Source organism: Tenrec ecaudatus, chromosome 1, assembly GCF_050624435.1.
Source record: "Tenrec ecaudatus isolate mTenEca1 chromosome 1, mTenEca1.hap1, whole genome shotgun sequence".
NCBI lineage: Eukaryota > Metazoa > Chordata > Mammalia > Afrosoricida > Tenrecidae > Tenrec > Tenrec ecaudatus.
In genome coordinates, this window is record NC_134530.1 from 232,655,126 (window position 1) to 232,673,013 (window position 17,888).

General features: G+C 53.1%; 1 protein-coding gene across 3 annotated transcripts in view; it reads left to right on the forward strand.

The window, feature by feature from the left end:
- Nucleotides 1-1,218: 1,218 nt before the first annotated feature.
- The window catches only part of VASH2 (vasohibin 2), a 45,630-nt gene continuing 28,960 nt past the window's right edge, over nucleotides 1,219-17,888 (forward strand). For 2 of the 3 annotated variants that reach the window (XM_075530200.1, XM_075530207.1), the window contains exons 1-5: nucleotides 1,219-1,371; nucleotides 1,954-2,454; nucleotides 9,726-9,814; nucleotides 15,511-15,567; nucleotides 16,113-16,187. In XM_075530200.1, coding sequence (XP_075386315.1) covers nucleotides 2,179-2,454; nucleotides 9,726-9,814; nucleotides 15,511-15,567; nucleotides 16,113-16,187 — 497 coding nt within the window. In that variant the 5' untranslated portion in view covers nucleotides 1,219-1,371; nucleotides 1,954-2,178. Of the gene's footprint in view, nucleotides 1,372-1,953; nucleotides 2,455-9,725; nucleotides 9,815-15,510; nucleotides 15,568-16,112; nucleotides 16,188-17,888 lie in introns of those variants that run through there. The other variant, XM_075530210.1, reaches the window with a different exon arrangement.

The window sequence follows — 17,888 nt, forward strand, 5'->3', positions numbered from 1 at the left end:
GAGTTCTCTGTTGTGCTAATGAATGTAAGGTGGGATGTGTTCTCAGTCTCCCTCTTACTAAAGTATATGAGCCAAGTCATCACCCTTTGCTTCCTTGGGAAGATGGTCTGCTGAAAGACAAAAGCCACACTGCCATCAAAACCATCCCTTGGTGTACAAGGGCCATCTCAAACTCAGAGAAACCCCAGAACCATAAAGGGGAGATACACCAGTGGAGCAGGTTCTAGATCTCCGCCTGTCATGGCAGAAGCCCAGACAAGAGGCCCCAGAAGCTGCCGCATGGAAACCATGAGCCAGAACAGAGGAGCAACACCAAGACTGAGACAGTGAGGCAGAGCAGCGGGCTGGCTTCCTAAACCATGGAGGCAGAGGCCCAGGGTAGTGCGACTTGGCTACTGGCTGAGGAGTGGTGCTGTGGACCAATGATTGTATCCTTCATGTTTCCTGACCCTGGCTTGTTAACTTCCCTACTAAACCCCCTTCATCATGAGCATTTTCTGTGAGTTCTAGTTAGCCATTGCAGGGGATTAATGAACTCAACAGGAAAATGGAGCATCTTGGGAGGAAAGGTTGTGTCAGAATAGGATCAAAAGGGATGGAGGAGGCCTGTCTTAACTCTGGGTGTCGCCTGGGGGAGTCAGATGGGCCCACTCATGTTTACTCAGTGGGGAAGGCCATCCACTTCCCCATGGCCGGGAAGCTTCTCTCCAGCCCACCCTCATATCAGCTGTGGTGATAGACTTGTCAGGGTTTGGTGTCGTACATCATGGCTAATGTCCCCACTTAATTTGTGAGTATTTGTAAGGCGGATTTTTTTTAAGATCTAATTTTTTTGCGTACATAAAGACACCACCATCCATCCCTCAGGAAATATATACTTCTAAGGCCAAACCCTCCTGTACTCCTGGTCACTTCTCTGCTGACATTCCACCCAGTACCCCCACTATCCACCATGACAAGTCCTCGCAGTGCCAGGACCCTGGGAGAAACTCGGTCTGAAGTCCGGTGACCAAATGCCCCAGGCCCGCGCGGCTCCCGGGACTGACAGCGATCGGATTTCGCGTGGCCGCCCAGCTCCCCCAACTCCTCTCCCCGCCCGCCCGGGGAACCCCCGAAGCCAATCAGAGCGTCGGGAAGCTCCGGGTTGTAGAGTCCCGAGCCCCGGGACCCGCCCCTCTTTGTTGCGGTGGCCAATGGACGCATTCGGAACATCGGCGGCTGCCCGGGTGACTCGGTTATATGTCACAGAATAACATTCGAGAATGGAAAATGGAATGAGGCGACGGCCGCAGCCGCAGGAGCCGCCGCAGCCGCAGCCTCAGCCGCCGCCGCCCGGAGAGGCTCTGCAGGGATGAAGCCGGCCGGCGCGAGGTAGGGTGTGCGCGGGACTGCGGCGCGCCCCGCCCGCAACTGTCCCTCCGGGCGCCGGGCGCTGAAACTCGGGGACGCGGTCGGGTGGAGGCTTTGCCGCTGCAGATGGGGGTCGGGCTTACGGGGCTCCGGGAGGGACTCCTGGAAGGGAGCCCCGGGGTCGCATGCGCAAGCAGCGGCGATTGCACCCTCGCGCCAGCCCCGGGCGCACACGTGCCGCTCGGTTCCCTGCCAAACCTGGGACCGAGACGCGCGCGGGGCCCTGGGGGGACCTCCTCCCTCTCCCCGCGGCACCAGCTGCCTTCCTTCTGCCTGCACCGGCCGCTCCGCACCCCCACGCGCCTTGCGGGCCGGCGGGCTCCGTGCCCCCGCGGGGCCGAAGCTTCGCGGCCATGGCGAAGCCAGCTTTCCAGGGAGTTGCAGGGTGGGCGGCTGGATTCCGTGCCAGTGGGGGTGGGGGTGGGCAGGGGTGCTGTCAGAGGGCACAGGGGGCGAGGTGCGGAGAAACCCCGCAGCCCCCGGACACTGATCCCGGCTGGACCGCGCTGAGCTGGCTGTCTGCTGTGTCTGCCCCGTTTGCAGGCACTGCCCGTGAGCCGGGTCCCGGCCGCTCGCCTCCGTGGAGGTCCAGCCGCCGCTCCCCCTTCCCGCGCCCTGCGACAGCGCCAGCATGGAGAAGGCCGCCCCCGCGGGGCGCTGATCCCCGCGCCGCGCCCGCGCGCACACGCCCCCCGCCGCCGCCGCCGCCGCCGCCGCGCCTGCTGGGCGCCCCGCTCCCCGACCGGCCCGGCCCGGGCCGCCCCCACCATGACGGGCTCGGCAGCCGACACTCACCACTGCCCCCACCCCAAAGGCGCCAAAGGCACCCGGTCCCGGAGCAGCCACGCGCGGCCCGTGAGCCTCGCCACGAGCGGGGGCTCGGAAGAGGAGGACAAAGACGGCGGGGTGCTGTTTCACGTGAACAAGAGCGGCTTCCCCATCGACAGCCACACCTGGGAGCGCATGTGGATGCATGTGGCCAAGGTGCACCCCAAAGGGGGAGAAATGGTGGGCGCCATCAGGAACGCCGCCTTCTTGGCTAAGGTCAGTGGCTCTGAGAGAGAGGAGGGGCGGCAGGCTGGGATGGGACCAGTTCACCCTGCACACAGAACAGAGAAGCAAATCCCATTTTCCTGGATCGGCTACAAACTCCCTCCTCCTTCTCTGTACCTGTCGCTACCCCGCCCCCTCCTCGCCTGCTTAATTGAGATGTTTTTTGTGGAAACCTTATAAATGGGGGAGGGAAAGACCCTGAGCTTGAGGCCCTGGGGCTCTGCCAACGTTTTTCTTTTCAGTCTTAGGGCCAAAGTCTATTATTTATTCACCCCTACCTGGCCCCGCCTGCTGAAAAGCTGCCCAGAGCCCCACACACAACCAGTGATACAAGAATGCTAGACTTCCCGCCCCACTATTGTTCCCCCCCCCCTCGGGAGTTTTTTTTTTGTTTGCTTCTCCTTTCACCCCCCACTTACAAATGATTTATCGGGCTATGAATGAATTTGAAATTACCCAGTCAGATTGCTCAGCATGAATCATTTCCAGACTTTTTGCCAATTTTTTTTTTAATGACAGTGACTTTCACCTTTGAAACTTGCAAAAACAATGAGCTGCCTCTTCCCAGCTTATCTGGGCTCCAAGGAAAGAGAGGAGTTTGGCTTCATCGGGGAAAGGGGCTTTCCAGTACACACAATAAATTAGTCTCACCGGATAGAGCAAAGGGCCTGAGGAGAGAAACATATTTTCCTTGGGTAGAGGCCAATGAGCTGTGTCCACAGCTAGGATCTCACCAGTAATGGCCAAGGGCCCTGTGAGGGAGGTGTGCTGGTGGGAGTGGGAATGAATGGTGTGTTGTGTGAAATGCAGTGCTGTGTGAAAAGGAAGGAAGGAACGCAAACTGGGGAGGACTGCCGCAGAGCCTGGAGTGACAGCATGGCAGCGTGGAGTGTTTCCTCTGGACCTGGGGGTGCTGGCATGGCTGAGGACATTCCTGGGCAGGGCTAGGAATGCCAGACTTGAGACCTGGAAGGCCTTCTGGTTGGGCATCTGGTCAAGTCCCCAGCAGGGTGACAGCTGAGCATCCAAGCCAGCAGGCCAGAAGGCTAAGTGTGCCCTTGAGGAAGTAGCCTACCCAATAAACTTGCTGCTGCCATCGGGAGTCTTTTAGTACTCTGCTTACTGGAGAGCTTCATTCTGTCCGGCCAGGATCTTGACTGCTCTCATTACCCCTGCTGAGCCTGAGAACGTGGATGGTCCTGGTGTACAGCTCTGGCTTCAGATTGTTTCCTCCCCTCAGCAGTCCTGGTGGCACTGGGTGCTAACTGCCCGGTTGGTGTTCGGGCCCACTCGCCTCTCCCTGGGAGAAAGATGAGGCTATGTACTCTGGTAGAGATCGACAGTCTCAGAAACCCTATCAAGGGTCTGCCCCTGTGGCAGTGGGTGAGGAACCAAACGGGGCTCGCCTCAGGTCCTAGAAGAGAAGGGATCTATTTCCTTGTCCCATGCTGCTTTTCTGACTCAGCACCCTCGGCACTCACCCTGCTCCTAATTGTGCTTCTGTATAGAGACCCCTTTCTCTGTGTGGGAACCATGGGATTTCAGAAGGGAGACAGTTGCCCACCTTCAGCAGCCCCTCCTCTGCTCGGACATCCCGCAGCCAACCATCCATCCCCCAAACCGAAATCGTCCTTTCTCCGCACAGCTTCCCTATCCCATCTCCACCACGCTCTTAGGACAGAAAGGATGTGGAGTTAAAATCAAGTACCTGAAACCTAAATGCACTAGCCCTGATTCTCTTACCTCTAGCTGAGTCCGGAGGTAAGCTCTGGCCTTAAATTTTCTCATCTATCAAATGAGCCAAGATCAGAGTGCATATACAATTCTTCCTCACTATTGAATCCCTGGTTTATTGACCCTTGTTTTCTGGTTTTGTGTCATTAGAGGGTGACCGGATTATGAGCCCTGGGAACTCTGACCTTCTGCGTGTTTCTTGTATTTCTTGTGTTTCTCTATGTACAGGCAGCTTTTCTTCTCTACCCCTCCCCTCAGTCCCTTTTTAACGTGTCATTTCCAAACCACCTCCCTCTGTCAAGATCTTTCGAGGAAAATTGTTAGTTTGTATCCAGCCCCCTAAAGCCTAAACCCACGAAGTGCACAATGTTCCAAGTATTGTCTGATCGGTTTTGAGCATAGACGCTGACTTCCTGTGACCGTACCTGATACTTCCATCATTGCTGCTGAATGTTGTAGTCATAAACACATTGTTCACCTTTTTAAATATATAGCCGCCACATCATATTGTATTCTCATAATATGCCGAAGGCCACTTTAACCTTCCAAATCCTTTTCATATAAGAATCACTGCCAAGCCAGGACTCCCCAAGCCCAAGTTTGGACCGGCGGCTTTTTGAACTAGAAAGAGAATCGACCATTTATTGCTCTTGCCTTGCATCTTACGGAGTTTGGTGGAGCAGTGGTTTATGCGTTCACGGCTAACCACCAGTTAGCAGTTTGAATCAACCAACTGCTGCTCCATGGGAGAAAGATGAAGCTTTCTATTGTATAGATTTAGAGTCTTAGAGACCTAGAAGGGCAGTTCTATGGTGTCCACAAGGTTGCTCTGAATCAGAATTTACATGATGTCAGTAAATTTTTAAAAAACCTTTCATCTTGATGGTTGGTTTGCCATCCCCAACCCCCACCATACCATACCCTCCCTACTCCCTAAGCCCTGGTCCCCACACCTGCCCTGAGATGGGAGCAACTTCAAGAGCACCCATTACCAGGGTCTCCTCTGAGTCCTGAGCCATTCCTGCTCTCAGCCTGCTAGGAAGCTTTCCTCTGCATCTCTGGCTGAGCTCTTTCCTCCGGCTCTTGCTGAGAAATTTGTACTGAAGAGCAGTGGGTAGGAAGCAGCAAGGGCTTCGGGAGATTCACCTTGGGGGGCCTTTGCATGGGGGCTAAGAAGCAAAAGGGATGTGGACTAGGAGGCTTCAGGAGCCTAAGAGGTGCCCAGAATGGCTTTCCTTTGGACTGCAGGATATTCCACCCACAACCATGGTTGGGTGGGCCCAGAGGTCCAGGGGCACCCCCACTCCTCCCCAAATTGAGCTTGCTTTCTCTGGGATCTTCCCTCTACACTTGTATGTGCAAACCTTCCCCCCAAGAACTCCTGGGTCCAAGGTAACCACTTGGCTCAGGGACAGTTTAAGAAAACAGCAAAAGTCATGGAGGATAATACAGGAGGGGAGGTGGGGGGAACCAGGGGCAGTGGCTAGCTCAGACAAAACCAGCCAGGGTGTGCTTGGAAACAGCCTTACTGCTCTTTGCTGGCTGCAGCCCAACTCTCCTCGGGACAGAAAACCAGGATGGAAACCTCAGCGGGGTTTTTGTAGCTCCCCCAGCTTTATGCTTTGTTCTCCCTCGGATTCCAAATTGAGAAATGATTCTCCCCAGTGAGCACTCCTGCCCCCTGCTGGCTCACCTGGGCAACTCACTGGTCTCCACCCCTAGATTGACAGCTGTCCTGCACAACTCTAGGCTGTGACCCCAACCGCCCTGGCCAGCATCCATAGGTTTCTGGTGTGGAGGCCTCAGCCTAGGCTTGTGGCTGCTGTGCTGAGCCCCTACCCTCAACCCCATAGGTTGCCAGACAGGGTTCTGCTGCCTTCATACCACATCCTGCTGTCTCTTTGCTCCCTCATGTCAAAGCTTCTTGCAACTTTTGAGGCTCTCACCCCCCCAGGCCCCGCACCCCTGTCGTCTCCCACATGGTGGTGCCTGTTACACCCCGGGTCTGTTTGCATCACTTCTTGGATTTCTCTGAGAGGTCAGTTGTGTTTGGCAAGTATGGGGAGGGGTGTGTGCGGGGTGGGGGCGTGTAGGAAGAGACTGTCTGCAAAAGTCTCGCCTGTGGTTTGTATCGTTGTTTGCCTTCAGCAACCAAGTGATTGTTCAGGGAAGCGCTGATCCCACCACGTTGCGTAACTTAAGAGACCAGTGTTCCACTCCACAACCCCTATGCTTCCCAGGGCCCCAACCCCACGCTGCGGGCACTGGCCTCTGTGGTTAGGGTTGGTTAGGGTCAGTTCCCCTTAGTTTCTGCCTCTGCACTTGAGGCAGGGTGTGGGCACCTTAAGAGTACTTGAGGTTTCAGGCGGTAGGTAATTATGGAATGGGGCGGGGGTGGGGGTGGGGGGGGAGAAACGCATTAGGAGGGACTCTGAGGACCCAAATTGGGGAGGTGGGGAAGGGCAGGCCAGGGCTTTGCATAGAAAGGTTGTGCCAAGCAATGCACTGTGAAGCTGCTCACTGTCTTCAGGGACCTCCATTTAGCCATGGCTTTCATGCCATTTCTTAGGTTCTTCGGGAGCTTGTACATTTCCCTCCAAGGTTTACTCACCATTGGAAATGTCCTCTCCCGTGAATTGCCTTTGCGTGGCCATCAGCCCACCCCAACTCACTCCCGCCCCTGTGGAGATCTGAAGAGTTCTCTGAACACTGCGCATGAGCTCTTGTCCCAATAATGATTCAACTCCTTGCTGTCCCAAGTCTGCCAGGGGAGGTGAATATGTCTTCATCCTCTTGCTGACACGGAGCCCGGGCAAGAGTGTCCAAGGAATCGAGACACTCTTGATTCGCTTCTTCTGGTTCCGGAAAAGTGCAAATCCTTCAGGCTTCAGATTCCTGAGAGCACGTTACTGATGAACTCAATGCACACTGTATGCCAAGCCCCAGGCTGCCTGCATTACAGTCATGTCAACCTCAAAACCAGGTCTGATGGAGGTAATATTAAAATACTGAGGCTTGGCGAGATCATGCCGCTTGGCCGGCATCCACAACTAGTCAGTCGTGTCTGTCTTTGAACGTAGGCCCCCAGGTTGATAGCCCCGTTTTTGATGTGAGCATTGGGGGTCTGGGGAGCTGTTTGGAAGCTGAGCCCCAGCCAGCTATCCCAGACCTCCGGTCCAGTAGCAGCTGGATGACATCATGCCTTCAGCAGTCTGTGCTCCTCTTTCCACCGCAGCCCTGCTCCCCAGCCGGGGTTTGGGGAATGCCTGCATTCGTCCTACCAGTGGGACGGGAAGGGGGCCATAGCTCCTGCACTCTGCTCACAGCTGGGGCTGAGGTAACCATGTAGCTGTTTTTAAAAGCCACTGGGCGCCACTGGGCTGCTATTCTGAGGACCAGCAACCTCCTGTCTCCCACCCCCAGCCCCCAACTCTTGTGAGCTCTGCTGCACGTGTGCAGAGTTGGACTACTTGGGGGGTTGGCCCCACGACAGAACCGAATCATTCCGGCCCCACTCCGTGGGAGCGCAGAGATGGGAGTCTCGTAAGTACCTGCTGAGTCTTGGGGATGGTTTTTCACACTCAGCAGTTTTTCTATTAAATAGGTGTGAGCAGCACATTTCCGTATAGCTATTAGTTCGTGTCCTAATAAGCTGTCAAATGCCTCTCCGTCCTTACCCTCCTCTTTCTGTAACTGGCATAGAGCTTGGGACACAGTGTTTGTTCCCCTCTCCCCTTCTCTTCCATCTCTGGGGGTGGGGCGCTCCAGCACCCTCTTCCACACAACTCCTGTGTGATCCGAAGGTGTTACTGAAAACACACTATAAAATCAGGACAGACTAGGTGTGTGCAAGGATGGAAACACCATGACACTTGATATTTTGTGTCTGTGGGAATGGGGGAGGGCTGTGCGAACACCAGTTTGATTAGGAACAACCTTCTTGCGCCCCCAAATGACTCTCCGAGATGAGCATGCAATCTATGCCAGCTGAGAAGTGCACGGGTGTGTCGCTCAGGCGCCCCAGCCTCTGTCTCTCCTGCACTTGCTTTGGCTGTAAGCAAGAAGTGTGACCAGATTCCTTTAGGCGGCAGAGGGGCGATGCTGTCAAGTAAGACATTTCAAAACTAGGAGAGACTAGAGGCACTGAGAAAAAATGCCAACGAGCCGTTCATTTACTTAAATGGTTCTTCTATATAAGAAGCATGAAAAGCTGTAGCCGGCCACTGACTGACTCCTGGGCAGGCAGGCATCCCCTCCCGCAACCCTGGGGGCTTGAGCCAAGAGACAGTGTGGAAAGGGAACCTCCTGGGCAGGGTCTGGCCTTGGTGCCCAGCCAGCCTCCTGGTCCCACTCCAGGACTGGCCCCTAGTCTCTTCACCAGCAGCTTCTACTATCAGCTAAGCGCTAAACCCCCAGGACCCCCCTTTCCCTGTTTGCCCTGAGGATGGAACTAATCTGTTCTGCTGTCCCTTGGGCTCCTCCTAAGCGGTTTAAGCCTGGAGGAGCCTCCTCCCTCCCTTCCCCAGCAGCCGGCCTACTAAAGGCCCAGGCCCCCGGGAGCAGAATTTCTTTTCACCAAGGACTCCTGCCCCACCAGAGAGGTAGCGGTCCAGGCGACTTGAGAAACATCTCCCAGGGGAAATGAACCAGAAGGCTCGCCTGGCTAGTGTCCCTTGTGCTGTCGGCGCGTGGTTTGCTTTGCAGGGTTGCTCAGAGCTGAGGAGCTGAGTGGGTATTTTAGTAAATCCCAGAGAAGTGGTGCTTATCTCCCCCTCTCCAGCCTTGGCCTGCCTTCGATACCCTTTCTTCCCAACAGAGATCAGAGCTCCAGTTAGAGCTTCAATTTGTAAACACCGAGCCAGGAGCCCTGGTGGTACCTTGGTTAAGCACTCTGCTGCTAACTGAAAGGTCAGTGGTTCGAGCCCACTAGCCACTCCGTGGGGAAACTGACACGGCACCCTGAGCCCATAAAGATCACACCCTTGGAAATGCTGTGGGGCAGTTCTACTCTGCCCTACGGGGTTGCTACAAGGAGAGTGGGGACCCAAAGGCAGAGCTCCCTAGGCCGCACGGGACGGTAAGTGGGAAGGATGGCGCACATGAAGTCAGAGGAGGAAGGCTCAGCTGGGAAGGGTCAAGACCAAAGGGGAGTCTTTCTTCACCCCCCCTTGGGGCCGGTCCCAGGTGATGGGGCACAGTGAAGGAGCAGTGTTGAGGAGAGGAGCCAGTAGCACAAGCGGCACTTCCGTAGGACGTCGTGCCCCAGAGTGGAGCACACGGGAGTCGCCAGCATTTCTAAACCCATCCTGCACTGGGCTTGGTGGACCCTGCATACACTCCTGTGAGGGAGATCGGCTCTCCTTCGACTCACAACACTTGGTGGACGGCAGAGACACCATGTGACCCCGAGTCACGTGTGAGTGGAGGACACACGACCGCATCACAATGGCCAGCTGCTGCTGGCCCTCGGGAGTGTCCAGCCCAGGGCAGCTCGTGGTTCCCAAGCCCTACCTTCTGTCTCTCCACAGCCATCCGTACCCCAGGTTCCAAACTACAGGCTCCCAATGACGATGCCCGACTGGCTGCAGGCGATCCAGAATTACATGAAGACTCTACAGTATCCTTGCAAGCAGCGGCCGAGCAGGTGCAGTAGGTCACACGTTGAGCTGCAAACGAAAGGGGAGGCATTCGAACCACCAGAGAAGATTCAGTCTTGGAAACCCAAAGGGGCAGTTCTGCTCCCTCCTCTAGAGTTGCCCTGAGTCAGAATCGATTCCATGGCAGTGGAGTAACCTTTCTCCCTTCGCGCGGGTTCGGGCAAGGCAGTTCCATGGGCGGTGTCCTCCAATCTGACCCTCCTCCCGTCCTTCCCCCATCCTTCCCTGTCCTTCCCTCGGGGACTCCATGCCTTCCTCTTCCCCCCTTCCTCGACTTCCATCCTCTCTGCCATCTTCCTTTCCTTTTTCCCTTGTGATCTCTCTTTCCTCCTGGTTGCCGCTTCCTCCTCCATTCTTGCTCACTTTTTTACTTCTCCCCAGACCGGACACTGACCAGATGCCACGGGCTGACGCCCTGGCTCGGTTCTTCCAGAACGGACGGGGCTCCGGCATGGAGGCTTCAGCTCCCACTGGAGCTTGAAGGAGAGCTGAGGAGCCCTGTGGGTCCAAGCTGTTGGCCCTGTCCTTCTGTCTTGTCCCCATGGTGTTTGCAGTCGGCATGAGCTCACTTCTGACCCTACTCCCTCCGGCCCTCCCAGGTAGACTGTGAGAACACTGCTGTAGCAACTGATGGTCAGTCTACTCACCACTTGTGGTATTTTGTTAGAGACAGGGGCCAGCTGGGGAGCAGAGATGTAGGTGGGGCTTCAGAAAGTTCAAGGAAACTGTCCATTTTGCCATATGTGAGGGACAGGTCTCTGCCCCAGGCAGGTCAGCAAGCCCCATAGAATTAACCCCGGATCAGACTTCTTACTGAGGCAGCTGCCCCACCCCCAGCCCAAGTACATTGTCTAGGAGGCCAGGACTTCACTGGCCTCTGTGCTTGTCTTATAAAGAAACAAAACCTGTTCTTCAAAGCGCCAAGCACACTTGCTTAATTTCTTTTCTTTCTTTAGATCGCTTGCTCTTTGTTTGTTTTTGTTTTTTATAAATCACTTTATCGGGGGCTCTTACAGCTCTTATAACAATCCATATACCAATTGTATCGAGCACATTTGTACATACGTTGCCATCATCATTTTCAAAACATTTTCCACTTAAGCGCTTGGTGTCAGCAACTCTTTTTTTCCCTTCCTCTTCCACTCTCCACCCTCAGGACCCCCTAGTAAATTATAAATTATTATTTTTATATCTTACACCATCATCTGTCTCCCTTCACCCACATTTCTGTTGTCCATCCCCTTGGGGGTAGGGTGTATATATCAATCATTGTGATTGGTTCCCTCTTTTTCCTCCTCCTCCCCACAACTTCCCCCTACCCTTGTGGTATCACTACTCCCATTACTGTTCCTGAGGGGTTTAATCTGTCCTGCATTCCATGTGTCGAGAGTTCTTATCTGTACCAGTGTGCATGCTCTGGTCTAGCCAGATTTGTGAGGTAGAACTGGGGTCGTGATAGTGGGGAGGAGGAAGCTGGAAGGAAACATTGAAGAACTAGAGGAATGTTGTGTGTTTTGCCGGTGCTATACTGCACCCTGGCTGGCTAGTCCCTTCCTTGTGACCCTTCTGTGAAGGGATGTCCATTGTCTACAGATGAGTCTCTACTCTGACACCCTTCATTCTCATTGATATGATTGTTTTCGGTCTTCTGATACCTGATCCTGTGGACACCTTGTGATCGCACAGGCTGGTGTGTTTCCTCCATGGGGACTTTGTTGCTTCCCTGCTAGATGACCACTTGTTTAATTTCAAGTCTTTAAGACCCCAGATGCTATGTCTTTTGATAGCCAGGCACCATTAGCTTTCTTCACCACATTTGCTTATGCACCCATTTTGACTCCAGCGATCATGTCAGGAAGGTGAGCCTTACAGAATGACTGACTTGATTTCTGTTGGCCTTTCCAAATCCAGCCGTTCTGAGTCAGAAAGGATTCCAGGAGCCTCCACACTTATATTTCACAAGCCTGGAGAGAGCACTTCCTCTCTGTGCTATAGACAAGGATCTTTCCTGGGAATTGTTTAGTCTTCCCTGAAGGGACCAAGCGCCAGTGCCTCCTCTATAAACTCTGCATTGCCAGGCAAGAGTAAAGCTTGTTGCTGCTTGTGCTGTTGTTAGATACCCATGGCCGGTTCTGAGTCATGGCACCTCTGTGGATAGCAGACAGAAACACTGCCCAATCCTGGTCATCCTCACCGTTGTTATGTTTGAGCTCATCATTGGAGCCACTGGCAATCCATCTCCGTGAGGGTCTTCCCTTGTATCCCTGCTGCCTCTGCATTTTTCCAAGCATGATGTGCTTCTCCAGGGACTCTTCTCTCCTGACAACATGTCCAAAGTGCATGAGGTGAAGGCCCATCATCCTTGCTTCTAAGGAGTATTCTGCCTATACTTCTTCCAAGAGAGATTTTACTGGTTCTTTTGGCAGTCCGTCGTACTTTCAGGATGGTGGAGAGGTTCATTGAGTAGCTTCTTAGTTTCCACTTTTAGGATCATGAGCTTCTGTGCATGGTGTTGTCTAGCAAAATCTTGAAAAGACCTTCTCTAGAGAAGGGGACACCAGCCTCCAGGGGTGAGGTGGGAAGGCCAGCTGGCACTGCTGCTGATTTGCAAGCCAGAAACCCATGAGGGGAGTTCCACAAACTTGCAGAGTAAATCTGGACCCCGGAGACAACCATTTCTGGAAGTGACTGGCTCCTCGTAGAATATTCCAGAGGAATTAGAATGAGACCTCCCCACCCCCGCCAATTCTTTTACGACATTGTCTCCACAAGGATTATCTGGCCAGAGATTTCAGAGAATGATCCTGGCCGGGCATGCATTAATAAAGGCATCTTTCTTATATAATGCTGCTAGAACAGAAATAAAACATTAGTGACCCAGCAGGCAGAAGTTGATCTTGTCACAGGCTGCACATGTGAATTCAGGGCTCTGGAAGGAGGTCCCTGTCTCTCTAACTGCTGCTGCTGAGTGATAATCATGTGACTTGGCATCTCTGCCTCCCATCTCTGTTTCCTAACCTGTTTGTTCCATCTCTTTTACATCTCAAGACATTGCCCCAAGAGACTCCCGTCGTGCCTCATTAACATAAAAAGACAGTCCCTTCCCAAACTGGATTATAACCACAGGCATAGAGGTTTGGGTGGGAAGGGCAAGTTTGCGTAAGCTTTCCACAGCATTGGCTCAGACTGCCATAGCTCCTGTAGCTCCTTCTCCGTCAGGTTCTCTGGTGGTTCTGACCCCATGTGATGGTCATGGGTCTTCTACACTATGGACTTGTAGTGAGGACCAGCGGAGAGGAAGCCCAGGAAGGCTGCTGGAAGTGTGCTTCTGGTCACATGATGAACGGGGCCACCACAAAGGCAGGTGGCATGTGAATGCTCCCACCTTCTGACCAGATTCTCCTTCTAGTTTCTCCAGGCTGCTGACTGGTCTGTTCTGGGCCTGGTGACAAGAGGATGGGGACTGGTTGGGGCCAGCCCTGATTGTAGACAGGCTCAGCTGGCAGTGGAAGCGTGGAAGGGCAAACCTTGTCTGTCCCTCTGACAGCCTCTGAATACATTGGCTAGGAGGAGGGCTGGTCTTGCATGCGGTTCCTCAAAGAGGTGCCACTTTCTCTGGGCAGGATGGGGAGAAAGCAGGCTTCTGGGGTGAACTGGGCTGTGTGGTGAGTAGCTTACTCTGAAATGCCCAGTGAGCTCCTTCTGAAAAACCTGCCATTGCCAGTCCTCAAGAGCAGGCTTCCGCTCTGGGTGGCCAGGAGTCGGGACTGACTCGAAGCAGCTGTCTCTTTCTGGCCGGCTCCTGTGCAGGACCGGCACCACGATGGTTAGCTAATCTGAAGGTTGCTTTGTTTACGATGGCCTCACTTCACATCATGCCTTACATCTACGTATCCATGGAGAGAAAGTCGGGCGTAAAACTGAACTTTGCTATTTTACATATGTCTCTACCTTAAATGAAAGTTCCCTGCTTGGAAAGAATCTTTAGGAAAGAAAAACTAAACAAACAAAAAGGTTTCTTCACCATGAGAATATCGAGTCCTTTGTTTTTATATTTACCTCTGGGATTTGGGGTATTGCTGTATTTTTTAAAGCTGAGAACAGCTGTTGGGGGCCTGGGAGGGGCCGGGCTGGATTATTTATAGACGTGCACAGCCGGCCTTGGACACGGAGAAGGATGGAAAGAGAGATGCCACATTAGCTCTGTTGGATGGGGAGGAGGCTTCTGGGGGCGAACTTGGGTTATTTTAATGACCTAAGGCAGGAACGCCTCAACCAGCGAGCTTGGTAAAATCCATCCCCTCCCCTCACCTGGAGTTTACCATTGAGCAGTCTGAAGTGGGGAGACTGTAAGGCACTCAAAGCTATGACCCAGATCAATCTCTGATCCTGGAGCTGGAGCCCAGAATCTGCTGTAACAAGCTCCCCTGACCGTCCTTGTGCACACTCATGTCTGAGTAGCCAGGAATGTCAGTCTCGGGGGTGAGGGGCGACTCCTGCTGTCCTCCCACAAACCCTCAGCCATCAGGTTGATCCCGACTTATGATGACAGGATAACACAGAGAAAATCTGCTCCTTAAGGTTTCTGAGACTTTCAGTCATTACGGGATCAGCCAGCCTCCTCTTTCTCCTTCGGAGCAGCTTGTAGGTTTGAACCACTGATTTTGTGGCTAGAAGCCCAGTGCTTAATTTGTTGTACCACGAGGGTGCCTTACAGCCTTCCCCAGAAGTGTGAGATTCTACTATTGAGCCCCTAATGCCTAGGAGCCTCTAGGAACTCAGCACCCCCTCCTGTGGCTGCCTGGCACCCTCTAGGGGTGCACAGCTACTCTCCCACCTCCCACCCAGGCTGCAGCTGCTCCGCACACACAAGTTCACGCTCCAGCTCGACCGCCCCACTTTTCCGTGGGATTTTGTCCGAGGGAAGAGAAGGCAATGCACAAGCAGCATTTCTTTAGGTTCAGAAAGTGCAGGACTCCGTCTCAGAACACAGGACATCCAGGAATCTTCGGTGCCCTTGAGAATGTCCCTGTGCCTGCCTGCCGGTCGCGGATAGCACGGGGCGGCCAGCTAACTCCCAGGTTGTGGTTCATGGTGTCACTTACTCACCTTCAGTTTTCAGGGTAAGTCCCTCCACAGTGAGCTCCTTCCTGCCTGTGCTTTATGAAGAAAACCTACTACCACCACCCATCCATTTGTCCTTCCTGCCTTTCCTCTTTCTTCCCTCCCTCCCTCCCTCCCAGCCAGCCAGCCAGTCATCCATCCATTACTGATTTTTACATCATCGTGTTCGCTAACTAGCATACATTATAACTCCTGGCAGGCTTTCAGGGCGTTATAAAAATTAAGAAATGGCCCCAACTCTCTAAGAGCCTAGTAAGTGAATTAAGACATGGATTCAACTAACTAGAAAGGCCAAGCTGATCAGAAAGAGCCACTGTGAAAGATACAGGGTGGTATGGATCCAAGTGATCAATGAGCTTGCCAGGACAGAGCGGTGAGGAGTTAGAGGCTGTTGGCTACTGGACACATCTGGACAACCACCCCCACCCCAACTTCCTATCCAGTTGAGAAGTCAGAATGTGTCATTTCCTCTACTGGATTACTGGAACCTCTGGCATGTCCTGCTCCTTTCCTTTGACTTAACTCCACACAGATACAATCATACAGGGACCCAGTTCTTTGAAATTAGGAAAATGAGACCGCTGAGCGGGTAAGTGATGCATGGTGTGGGGGCCAAAGGCCCATCTCCCGCCAAGGGCTGCCAACTCCTATCCCTGCCCCTGTTGCCCAGTATATGAATGTCCTGGTCTCTAAAGTGGGGTGGGGTGGAGAGTGTTGCCCAGGGCCAGGTAGGAGGTGGCCTTGGTCACTCTGACCATGAAGTTTCATGGTGAGGACTCCTGCAGGGGAGCAGGGAGGCCTGTGACATCTTGCATGAGCCTCCTTTTCTTGCTCTCTCGCAAGCTGTTGGAAATGACCCTGACCTGGGGCAATGGGAGGGAGCTGTGAAAATTTAGCACTAACTTCCAGGAATGAACTCCTGGTGAGAAGAGTAGAGCATTTTGGATTTTAGTTTGGCCAAGCGCAGGCATGCTTCATGCCCCTCGACCCCTAAAAATAAGTTCTCCCCTTTTTATTCCTGCATGGTGCCTCGGGTGGGGGCAGGCATGCTGATGGAACGGCAGACAGACTGACAACCTGCAAAATTACCTAAGTTGTGACATTGAAATCCTCTGATGTGATCTCTCGTTACAGGTTAATGGAAACTGCAAAGGAAATGACCAGAGAGTCCCTGCCTATCAAATGCCTCGAAGCTGTCATCTTGGGCATGTATCCTTTGGATTCCACAGGCTTCCTTGTGCTCTTCTGACGGCAGCCGCCCCGTGGGGCTGGTTGTTCCTCATCTTCCAGGTTGTGATGATGGCCCTTCCTGTCCTGGGAGAAGACCTTCACGCTTTGTTGGTGCTTCTCTTTAACTTTCAGTACCTGGAGTTGGATCAACCTGTCAGCTCTCCTCTCCATCAGGGCCAGCCTCCAGGTCATGGTGCTGCAGATTCACTGTCACAGTAGAATTCTAAAGGAAAGGAGTAGAGAGAGCCTATGTGATCATTGCTTGCATTCATTGCAACAGAATTTGCGAGCAAATGTATTCACAGGGCTGAGAAGACTGGTATCCAAACAGATCTCAGGAAACCTGTAGGTGTGAATTGAGGAGACCAAATAGTGGCGTGATTGAAGAATCCCTTGAGCTTTGTGTCCTAGCTATAAGGAATAAGAAACAGAGCTGGAAAAGGGGTCTGGTCTCTCCCTTAAGTTTTTGTTTCATTTTCCACTAGATTCCTGGCTCTAGTAAAGTGGATTCAAGCCAGGAAAAAACCATGGTGGCACAAACTAACAACCGTGATGGCGGTAGAACAGGATCAGGTAGAAGAACAAGGGACACACCTAGTTGTCTGGGGGGACGACAAAGAGACAGGGTCAGAGGGAAAGAAGACATGAGTTTGAGAGGTGATGAGCTTGTGAGGTGGTTCCAGGTAAGATTGGTGGATTTTTAAGTGCTATGCTAAGAGATGTAACCTCTTCCCAAAATAATGTCAAGAACCCAACTGAAAGCTTTGAAGCAGAAGGACCAGGTATAAGCATAAACAGATGATCTTAGGATGGATGTTGAGGAGTCGGCTGGAATTGGGGTCTGCAAAGACAGAAGCACTTGCTATTGTTGTTGTTAGATGCCATGGAGGTGATTCTGACTCATAGCGACCCTGTGTGACAGAGAGAAATGGTGATGCGTGAAACAAGGTCCTGGCAGTGGGTGGATTTGAGGAGATGGTTTCAAGTGACGTCAAGTAAGCAGAATTAACCAGGCAGTGTGCCATTCTGTTGTATAGGGAGTGACTGGGAGCTGGAGCTGACCCCAACAATAACAACATACCTGTAAATATGACCCTGTTTGGAAATAGGGCCTTTCTTTCATTATGTTAATAAAGTCATATCAGTTTAAGGGCGGAGAAGAAGGAGGAGGAGAAAGAGGAAGAAGAAGAAGAAGAAAGAAGAATGAATTAATCAGACTGGGAGGCCCTCTGGATGCCGGCGAAGATGAAGAAGGAATAAAGGTTTCTGGACTGAAGACAGTGTTGGGAGGAGGGGGTGGAGGGAGGAGAGGGACCTAGGGGTGAAGTTCTTCAGGGTAGATCTCAACTAAGATCTGAACAAGGTAAATCGTGAAGGTGGAGGGAAAGGGGGAATCGTGAACAACACTGTGGACTGTTAACTATGGGACATTGGAATGGGAGGTGATCATTTGAACCCAAGAGCATAAGGGGAGGACCCGACTGAAGAGGAGACGAGGGAAGACGGCACGTTGAACGTGAGGCGCTGTGGCATGCTGGAGTGGGACGCCGGGGGATGGCACTCCAGGGAAAGGTCAACACTGAGAATCATCTGAGAGCCCTGGTGTTTGGGGGAGTGCTGGTGGCAGAGTAGTCACGCATCGGGCTGCTAACCGCAAGACCAGCAGCTTGGCGCCACCAT